The 11,214-nt window shown below is 41.9% G+C and overlaps 1 protein-coding gene across 1 annotated transcript; it reads right to left on the bottom strand.

Moving 5' to 3' along the window:
- Window positions 1–2,746: 2,746 nt before the first annotated feature.
- NFKBIL1 (NFKB inhibitor like 1) lies at window positions 2,747–9,934 on the bottom strand. Its single transcript, XM_039355361.1, has 5 exons — window positions 9,579–9,934; window positions 7,527–7,808; window positions 4,770–4,885; window positions 4,272–4,389; window positions 2,747–3,671 (listed from the first exon to the last, which is right to left on the bottom strand). The coding sequence occupies exons 2-5, from the start codon at window positions 7,801–7,803 to the stop codon at window positions 3,133–3,135; spliced, it is 1,050 nt and encodes a 349-aa protein (XP_039211295.1). The 5' UTR covers window positions 7,804–7,808; window positions 9,579–9,934; the 3' UTR covers window positions 2,747–3,132.
- Between the last annotated feature and the right edge of the window lie 1,280 nt (window positions 9,935–11,214).

Raw genomic sequence — 11,214 nt, 5'->3', positions numbered from 1 at the left:
GGGAGTTATTTGCCCTTCTATCTACCGAGGACTTTTGAGTTTTAGGGTGAGAGGTTACACCTTCTCAGAGCTTCAGATATAGTACTTGTTTGTATTGTGTCTGTATACACTAAATGTCCAAATTGTGAAGTCAGCAATGAAATAAGAGTTCTCCAGAGCACGGATATTTTCTTAAGAAGGCACGGTCTGACCTCTTCACTGCACAGTTCAAAGCAGTTTCCTTTTTCATCATCTGGAAATATTCTTTGCTGACTCATGAAATATGATTAAATGCCATTAACTTGTCACAATGAAATTGACTACTATATACGAGTGCCGTAAAAATTCAGGGAAAATAACCTAATCTACCACACATTCAGATATGCAAAATATCCTTGTCTCTTTGGGTAACGTTAAAATACTCTCATTCACAGCATCAAGGGAATCTAATGATTTGAGTAATTCTTGAAATCTGCGAAAGGTCACCATTAATTCAGACCCAGAAAAAACTCATCCAGAATAAGAGTCAGTGCACAAACTAAAAGCTTGCCTCAGATCTGTGATATCTGAGCATGTGGCCAGGTGGGTGGTGTGAATAGCAGTGGCAACAGGAACCATGGCAGATTTGGGGATCAATCAATCAGTCAGTCAGAATAGAGCTGGAAGGGACCTTGGAGGTCTTCTAGTCCAAGCTCAAGCAGAAGATCCTATAACATGAATGCTTGACTGAAACTCCCTTGGGGAGGTATATATGCTATCATGGTTTCATGAATCGTAATCACATTAACCCAGGGCAGGGTGGCTTAGATCTTCGGGCTGGATTATTACTCATGAATCAAATCAGAATAAAGCTGGAAGGGACGTTGGGGGTCTTCTAGTCTAATCTTTGCTCAAACAAGAGACCCTATACAATTTGAGACAAGTGGCTGTTTGTTCTCTTCTTAAAAACCTCCAATGATGAAGCACCCACAACTTCTGTTCCATTGGTTAATTGTTCTCACTGTTAGGAAGTTTCTCCTTAATTCCAAGTTGCTTCTCTCCTTGATTAGTTTCCTTCCATTGTTTCTTACCTTGCTTTCTGCTGCTTTGGAAAATAAGCTGACCCCACCCCCACCCCCTTTTGGGGCAGCCCTTCAAATCTCTCCTTCTTTTAATTAAACTAGAGATACCTAGTTCCTGCAACAGTTTTAGTCTGCAGGCCCTTAATCATCTTCCTTGCACATTTTCCAAAATCTCAACGTCTTTTTTGTAATGTGGTGACCAAAACTAGATGCAATATTCCAGGTGTGGTCTTACCAATGTTTTATGAAGCAGTACTAATAGTTCATGTGATTTTGATTCTATGCATGTATATACAAACAAGGATTGTTATTAGCTTTTATTAGCTGCCACACACTACTGGCTTGTATTTAAGTGATCGTCCACTAGGGCTCCATGGTCCCTTTCAAAGACAAGGCTGTACTCCTAGCCTGAAGATGTGAGAGAAGCTTCACTGGTGGTAGGCATATCCTGATAGCTCCATCAATGTCATCTTTAATATAATCCATAACCTATCTCAAAGGTGCTTTTTCAAAAGGCAACTGGACTTTGTTTTTCCTTGAAGACATTTCGCTTTTCATCCAAGCTTCTTCATTTCAGAACTCACCAGAACTGAAGAAGCTTCTTGGATGAAAAGTAAAACATCTTCAAGGAAAAACAAAGTCCAGTTGCCTTTTTGAAAAGCACCTTTAGGACAACCATGACCAGGATAACTGAGAATCTCCACAGACAGTCCCTATCCTATTAATTCTAATGAAGATGCAGAGTCTGAAGAATTTTTTTAAAATCCAGATTGTTCAGATAATATGGCTAAGACACCTTCTTAATTTGCTGAATTATAAGGATGAGGCACACATCAATCAGTCTTATAAGATTCTGTTACTACAGGTAGTCCTCAACTTACGATAGGTCACTTAGCAACTGTTTGACCCACCTGATTTGGATTCAAAGTTCTGATAGTCAAGCGCCACTCCCTGACTTGTGGTCACTTGAGCACTTGGCAACCGAGCTGTGTTTATGACCATTTGCAGTGTCCCATTATCACACGTTTGTGTTCTACGATGGTTTTGTTGAAAATGGCATTTTACTTCTGGGTTATTCTGCAAAATCGCATCCATAGCCAACCATTGGTTTAATTAACAACTGCAGATTCATTTAAAAATCGTACTGATTTGCTTAACCACTGCCACAAAAAGGTCATAAAATTGGTCACCGACCAATTTTACAACCATTATGAGTTACAACTGTGATAGGCAGGCTCCATTATGGTCATAACTTGAGCACTACCTCTATAGCCAATCAGAATAAATGAAGTTTTAGCCATGGTGCTGATTTCCTGGTCTGGACTGTCTATTGGGGCTCTCATAGGGTGAGGAGGCTAAACTATTGGGCTTCAAACGCTGATCTCCAACTCAGATCCCTTCTGGAAAATAAGGAACTTGGTACAGTAAATGTGGTTGGCAAGATCAAATGCCAACACAGCTAGCGGGCATCACATTTTCAGTGGTTGAGGTTCAAACCAAGCTATCCAAGTGGAGAAGGCTGGAATTGGCTGTATGTTTGCCCTATTTTTAAAATGATTTTTAACAAGCCATATTGGCTTCCATATAAAATTCAACCATAGAGGGTGTGTTCACATACAATTGTCTTCAACAAAGAAGCTTTTTTTTAAAAAAAAAATCTGTTAAAGTTACTCAGCCTACCTAAACCAATCAAAGACATTCAAAAGTTAACATTTTATAATTTATAAACAATGCAAGAAAAGAGGACATCTTCTCTCTGCTCAAGTACCCTAACCCATTTCAGACCTGCAGACAGTGTTTCTTGACTTCAGGTACTTTAAGACAGAAACTGGTCCACGCAAATAAGCGAAGCCCCATCCACGAGATGCAGGCAGCACACGAAACCACACCTCCTTCAGTCCGCAGGAAAACCTCTCTCTACAGAACCGGTCCCTGGTGCCCCAAAAGTTGGGGGCCACTTCTTTAAGATGTGTGAACTTCAACTCCCAGAATTCCCCAGCCAGCACGCTGGCTGGGGAATTCTGGGAGTTGAAGTCCACACATCTTAAAGTTCTTGAGGTTGAGAAACACTGATGTAGACAAGCAGCAAGGTTTATTTGGCTGCTTCAGCCAAGCGATTGAAAGCTTGGGACAATGCTGTGACAGTGTCCAAGATCCGACGGCGATCCTGTTCAGCCAAGCGTGTGCCGCAACGTTGTGCAAACTTGTCCGGATGCCACAGAGCCTGCTGACGCCGGAGGAAGCGCCGATAAGCTCTTTTGTCTGAAGGATCTACACCGCGAAGGGCTGCTGCGGCCATTTCCTCAGGAGTCCCAGTCGAACTCGGCCAGGGAATGTCCTTGTAAGACAATGGACGTGAACTGTCTGAGGAGAAGACTCGGCTGCAGCCTTCCTCGTAACGTCTTCTCTTGGCTGACTGAACCTCTTCTTCCTTGGCCTGGGCACGTTTTAGGTACTCTAGATGCTCTTGCTCCAGGAGGTGCTGGAGTTGAATGGAAGATTTTGGAGCTTCTTTTTTGGGCCTTCGGTGACACCGTTCCTCTTCTTGCCTACGTTTTTGCCTGTATTCCCGGTGTAAGCGATCAGCCCATTCCTCGAACGTTTCTGAGTTGGGACCAGTAGAGAAATCCTCTAGAAAAGAACGGGGAAATAAGTCAGGGGGTGCACCCTGCTCCATGAAGGTCCCTTTCAAATCTAGTTATGCCACAACTTTCTTACTTTCTAAGACAGTAGAACAAGTGAGTGTCCAAAGTCTACATGCTACAAATTACTTAAATAATAGCAAAATGGGTGCTTCAGAAAATGAAAACCAGGCAGAACCTCTGGTCAAACTGATTGAGGGAGTTATTTAAATTTTTAAAAAAAGTCTTAGGAGGCCTGAAAACTTGTCTCAGTAGCAATAGCAATAGCACTTAGACTTATATACTATTTCATAGTGCTTTACAGCCCTCTCTAAGCAGTTTACAGAGTCAGCATATTATCCCCAACCATCTGGGTCCTCATTTTACCAAACTCGGAAAGATGGAAGGCTGAGTCAACCTTGGGCTGGTCAGGATTGAACTCTTGGCTTTGGGCAGAGTTAACCTGCAATACTGCATTCTAACCACTGAGCTAACCCTTCTTAGTGGCAACTCTACGAATTCATCTGTCATGATCATGGCTCAGACCTCCACAGAGGAGAGCACCTGATGGACTGTGAGATCTTCACTTCTAAGGAAAGTCTAGCTTCACCTTCATGCTGCCATGGGGTCTCTTGAAACTCGTCCTCCCATTCATTGAGAAGCTTGCATCTCCACTCTCTCTCAGCCTCATGTTCCGCCACATTTTCCTCAAGTGTTTCGTTGGGACACTGTGGAGAATTAAAACATACCACTCTTTGTCTGAGAAAAGGTGACAAAACCAAATCAGTTGATGATCCTTCCCTTCTTCCTTTCCTTTCCTCCCTTCCTTTTGTTTTTTCCTTTCCCCTCCCTTTCCCTTCCCTTTCTTTCCCTTTCCTCCTTCCCTTTCCCCCCTCTTCACCAATAAGAAACACACAAAAAAGTAATACAACAGGGATGGTCCTAAAAACAACACTATTACAAAACATAAAGGTAATAATGATCAAAATAAATGATACAGATCTTTTTCTCTTTCTTCTCTCTCTCCTCACTCTCCATTAAGCTTTCATTTATTTCCAGTTCCAACAATCTCTTCCCTTTGATACGGTTACTGGTGGATTACTGATACCCATTTCTCTTCTGCTGCTCTGTTCAAGAGATCTCCTGGGGTTTTTCCAGCTTTATTCTTGATGCTCATGGCAGATGGACAGTGGATTCGCAAGGGTACAAACAGATCTTCATACACTGAGAAGAAAAAAACAACTTTAATGATTAGCACCATTTAGTGGCTTCTGAGCAAATTGCAGCAAATTGTGTCTGAATATTCATAGTTGCTACACCCACTGTGAATACTGTAGAAAAATCGGCTTCTCTATTTCTAGATTATAAAAACCAATGTGTTAAGACTATTAAGCAAAGTGCTTCACAAACCCTTGAAAACTAATAGTATAACGCTGCATAACTAGCATAACTCTGGTAAACCACAAATTGCTTCTTTAGATGCAGAGGGTATTATATAATCTTTGGATACTCTTTAATAAATCCGATGAATTGGATTATTGTCTATGAAACTTATACTATAATACAGCAGTTTATCTTAAAAGTGTCAGAAACATTTGCTCAGCAATTCACATTAACCAGCATCCGTTTCTATGACACAGAACCAAAAATCTGAAATAAACAAAGAGAAAAACATTACCAGAATTTCTGTTCCTCTCTGAATCTTTTCCTACACTTCAACTTTTTTGGGGGAAGAAGAAAAATACTGAATAATAGGAACTAGGGAAAAATACCCTTGAAAACTGATGGAATATCTAGAGCTACTGTATGTTTTGGCTCCTAATCTTGTAAAGATTTCTATGATTGTGTTCCTATTTTATTGTATTTGCTAGACTTATATGGATAGCCCTCAGCTTACATCCACAGTTGGGACCAGAACTTTCTTCGCTAAGCGATTCCATCATTAAATGAGTCACGCATGACTTTTGAAACAGTTGCTAAGTAAATCATTGTGGTTGTTAAGCAAATCCAGCTTCCCCTGTTAAATTTACTTATTGGAAGGATCCTGGGAAGGTTACAAGTGATGATCACATGACCCAAGGATTCTGCAAATGCCATAAATACATGCTGGTTGCCAAGTGCCTAAATGGCAATCATGTAACTGTATGGACCCTGTAACAGTCATAAATGTGAGGACTGGTCATAAATCACTTTTTCCAGTGCTGTGATAACTTTAAATAGTCACTAAACAAATAGTCGTAAGTCAAGGACTACCTGTAGCTCACTTTTCCTCTAGTACTTGAAGACACCTCATAAGGGGTCTCCACTCACATTATCTTAACTTTTTATCACTCCAATAACAACCTTGCAAGGAATGTTTGGCTAAGCTGGGCACGACAGACTATCGTAAATGCCGGCGTATAAGGCGACTTCCGCGAGCGCTGAAATCGGCGCCAAAGACGGGGGTCGTCTTATACGCCAAGTCGTCTTATACGCCGGAAATACTGGTAGTTTCCGGCGTATAAGACGACGTTCTAGGAATGCGGCCCGGCTATAAAGACGGGGGTTGTCTTATATGCCAGGTTGCCTTGTACGCCGGCATTTACGGTAAAAGTCACTGTTCAAAGTTGAATTCCTAAGATGCCTGCTAAATTCTATTGCTACTCAGCTTGCCACAGAAACGGGGGAGGGGGTGAAAAGCATTGGGAGGAAACAGGAGTCTAAGAAGCCATCCAGGGATCGTGGGAACCTACAAGTATGCCAAAGTCACTAACGCAGATGTCTGACGGAGAGGTGGACCGTTCTCATAATAAACCAAAGACATATGACTGGGCAACATGAACACTCGGTGGGTGGGGGTTAAGGGAAGCTATTGTTAACTAGGCAGATTTTCGTATGGGAAAATCGGAGCTGTTTTCGCTTCTTCAGTTCTGAGATGTGTACTCAAAAAAGATCTATCTTTTATGGCACTTCAAAGCCTTGAAGATTCCTTGGATTTGAGTTTGTTAATCAGACAGCTGACAGTCACCCAATGAGTTTCTACAGCTGAAGAGGGACTGGAATTTGGACCACGAGGAGGCCCAATAAAAGATTGTTGTTGGGAAAAATGTGTAGAAGCGCCATGTACTTTGAGTCTGAGGTACTAAATGAAATACAATCCTCTATGTATTTTTGACAAATAACGAATTTGCTCCAAATGAAGCTACTACCACTGATTCTATTGGGGCCTCCTTGCTCCCACCCAAGTGAGCAAAAAATAGGAATGATTTCCACATGAATCCTCTGCACCCAAGGGGCATCTCGGAACAATAAATTAACTTATTTATTGTGCTCAGAGGGCACTGTCCCACAATATGGCACATAGTCTGCTTCGGAGCACCCCAGCTATATCCCAAAGAGGATAACATTCCCCTTTTATGGAGGACCTGCCATGTTGAGTCCTAATCCTATTAAGGATTGACCAGGTCTTACAGGGTAGATTAAATCCTTTTGGTTCAGCTGTAAAGCAGGGAACATTGTGACACTCTGAAGGAGCAGCAGAGGACCATATTTGTGTCGAAGCCTAAAGCAGATTGAAGTTGTTATCCAGCAAATTTCTAGCTGTCCTAATTTAAAAAAAAAAAAGACTGTGAATGCTCCAACACTGGAAGGTTTTAAGAAAAGACTGGACAGCCATTTGTCTGAAATGGTATAGTTTCCTGCCTGAGCACTAGATGACCTCTAAGGTACCTTCCAACTATTATTATTATTGTTATTATTATTAAACAATCTGTCCTATTGCTATTTACTATCTCCATATGATAGATGAGAGATCTCCATTTTTTGGAAGCAGATGTCCTTATATTTTAACTAAGCAGCATAATAAAGTTATAAAGTTTTGTCTCACCATGGTCTCCTCCATGTGCTACATGCCAGGCAGCCAAATGCAGAGCTGTGTCTCCACGGTGGTCTGGGAGAGAGGGGTCTGCCCCGTACTTCAGTAAAAGGATGGCAGCCTTGTGGTCCAGGAGGGCACAGCATCGGTGCAGGGGTGTGTGGTTTCTGTGTCCCTTCGTTTTGCCCAGGTCCAAGACTTCTCTGTGATGCCGCAGGAGTCTCCGCAACTTGTGACGGCGGCCACGTTCCACGTAGCGCCATAAGCGACGCTGGTACCTCAGTGCCATGGAATCTGATGGGCAACAGAAGGAGCTGCTCAACAACAAGGCTGGGGAAAAATATAATATCAATTCCTCTGACTCAGCCTGACCCATCTTTTACAAGATTGTTGTAGGGAAAACAAGCGGCAGCAATATTAGATATGTCTGCTCTCTTGAGTTACTGTATGTGTGTGTATGTGTGAAGGACTGAGGTTGGAATTAGGAACGTTTGTTAAAGGAATCACTGAGGCAGAAAGTTGCAGCTGCAATGAGTGTACCAAACGGTAGGGACACTACTGCCTAGCAACAAGAAAGTTACAAGTCAGAAGGACGTGCTAGAAGGATGCTAGCTAAGGCACATAGATATATAATTGTAAAAGACACACCTCTTTTGATAAGAAAACTTATTAACATAGATGTGCCATGTATGAAGAAGGAGGGTAAAGTAGAACCCGATCAAAAGAAACATGTGTCAAGGAACCAATGAGTGATTCTTAGGGTGTTAGCTTCCTTAATCATAACTGTATAAAATTTGAGCTTGTGCATTGTTCAAGATCTTGCCTCCTTTAGCTGCTGAGACCCTTTTGCTGGAGTACTCCAAAAGTACAGAAGAAGCTGGAAATGCCATTCATCATATCTGATGGACTTTATTGGCTTTGGCACCAGGCTAGGACCCATTTTGGGTACAACATGTGTGTGTGTGTGTATGTAATAAAAATATAAAATAACAATAAATAGTTCTGCAAGTCATGAAAAGCAGCAATTGTAACCCACTAGGTTGAGTCCTCCAGCTCCATTATCTCTCCGTGCAGAATGCCAAAATCCCTTCTCTGGGCTCAATGATAAGGGAGAAAGGAGAGGGAGTGATTGTGGGGAAAAAAACCCACCTAGAACTAATGAACTCCCAAATTAACCAAAACAGCTTTGATCTTCCTGGACCAGCTGCAAAGAGGGTGACCATTGCCCTTTATAAGAAGCACCATCCTAACTCCTGCTGTTTTGAGAGTTGCCTGTAATTCTTCAGGCACCTTCACCTGTTCCTCCCCATTTTACTCAACCCTCTTCTGCTTCTGAAGCAGAACTCTCAACTCTTCTTTATTATTCTACCATTCTTAGTATAAAATGAGGTCCTGAACCTCACTGAGAGAGAATTGACTCTATTATTGATACAAGGGCTCCGTTCTAACACCAAAGACTTGACCAGGGGTGACTGTGAAACAGGTCATGAACTGCTCCTATGCAAGTACCAAGTGAAGCTGAATCAGCAGAAGAAAGCCAAGTTTCCATGATCTTGAGCATACGGCTACCATTTTCAAGAAGAACATCAGGAATTATTTTGAGGTCCTGAGCCTACTGATAGGGAACTAAAAGAACCGAGGAATGAAATCAAAGTTATTAAGGAGGAATGTGAAAAGGGACTGCCAAAGATCAAGAATTAGGGAAAGAAACCCAAAACACACACAATTACCAGCCTTAAGCAATGACAGTGAAGACACTAAAATGAAACATAGCTAGGTCTTCATTCAGTTTACGTCCATGTGCATCAGCGAGAAAAGGGACGGGGGGGGGGAATGTTGGTAGGTAAGGGAAACGGTAAAACCTCTGTGCTTCTGGTTGCCCTTTCGCCCTACTATTTGTAAAAGGGTTGAAAAAATACACTGAATTGTACTTTTGAACTGATGTCCAATTCGAATTGCTTCCTTGCTCATGAATAATAATTCAGACTGAAGATCTAAACCATCCCCTCTTCCCGTGTTAATCTGATCACGATTCCCGAAAAAAAGGGAAAGGGGCATACTTACCTCCCCAGGGGAGCTTCGATCAAACATTTATGTTATGTTATTTTTCTGCAAGTCCTTAAAATTGTCCCTTAAAAGTACAGCATTATTTGTGCTGTATTTAGTTCGTTGAAATTCACCTTTTCTTTATTCACTCTCACATTGGATTCCCGGACAGCTAAATTCGTCCCCTTTCCCTTCCTGTTCCTTCCGCCCCACCCCAGAGCACCCCTCTCCTTTAATTCTTGCTCCCTTCTTTCGTAAACCAACTCTTCAATACACTCTCCCTTCTTCCATAAATTAAAATTAACAAGTATCCAGCACTATACACAAAAAACGTCCGGCGTTTATAAAGCAAACGGGATAAAACAGCCGCAAGTAAGGGCGGAAGTGCCTTCCATAAGTTCTCTCAACATCAGCGATGATTTCATCATGCCCGTATTTGGTGTTCAGCGTCTAAGAGTCCGACTAGGAAACCAGAGCTGGAAACACAAAGCAAGCGGTTGGCGGAGAGGGGGGGGCGGGGGAGAAGCAGAGAGGTAAGAGCGACAGTATTGTAACCCTACACTTTCTCGAATCGGATGTCCTCCAGATGTACTAAAGTCCAGTTCCCAGCAGGCATATTGTGAGGTGAAAGGAATGGGGATTAGAAACTTCCTGTGTGCCTGAATCACTTTCTTAGCTTTCTGTAGACTACTATAGCCGGAGTGCAAAATTTGAGCAGGAGCAAATTGAGAGGGGAAAAAAAAAAACTTCACTGCTGCCATTTATTGGCTACCCAAGTTTCTTTTAACTCAAATATGGTAGTCCTAAATAGATGAGTTTGGGATTAGCACATATATACTTATAAATATCTGCCAAAATGAAATGTGAAAATTAGGAGTAGTGTGAAATGGGAATTCATACTGAGGACACCTTCTAAGCCATTGTTGCTTGAAATAGCAGATTCTTGTATGTGTGTGTGGTTCAGGCAGACAAACACACAAACCCATTGTACTATTTCCTTTCGGGACAGGCAGAATTGTGTAGAACAGTGGTTCTCAACCTTTTTAATGCCGCGACCCCCCAACCGGTCCTAAGTCGAGGACTACTCAACCGGTCGTAAGTCGAGGACTACTCAACTGGTGCAGCACCATTTGCAGAATGGGACTTTTGTCGGGCTCAGCAGGGCAGAGACAGCCTGGACAATTCCTATTGGCTTTTGAAAGCCAATAGAATTAGACTCTATTCAAGAGAGTCTATTCTATTGGCTTTCAAAAGCCAATAGAATAAAAGGGAGTAGCACAGCTAAGGAAAAGGGGGAAAAAAATTGCAGACTGCGTTGTTTGGCGACCCCCGTGAAATGGTCATTCAACCCCAAATGGGGTCCCGACCCACAGGTTGAGAACCACTGATGTAGAACATAGAAAAGGAATAAGAAACAGTAAACCAAAGAAACTAAATGCCTGAAAGAAGAAAGGGAAGAGAAAGAGAACGGAAAATATAACTAAAACTACTTTACATCAACACAATTCACTATATCTCTACTTTTCTATCCTTTCAAATAGCCTTAGAATGGAATATTCTTTCCTTCCTGGCAATCAAGAACATGTTTACCATTTTCTACACTTGCATGTCTTGAATTTTTTTTTCATTTTTTCATTTACCTGCTCTATTTTTG

Source organism: Crotalus tigris, unplaced genomic scaffold, assembly GCF_016545835.1.
Source record: "Crotalus tigris isolate CLP2741 ecotype Arizona unplaced genomic scaffold, ASM1654583v1 scf7180000018682.9941245338:1185362, whole genome shotgun sequence".
NCBI classification, from domain to species: Eukaryota; Metazoa; Chordata; class Lepidosauria; order Squamata; family Viperidae; genus Crotalus; species Crotalus tigris.
Note: the sequence above shows the minus strand (reverse complement) of the source record. Positions and strands in the feature narration are given on the sequence as shown.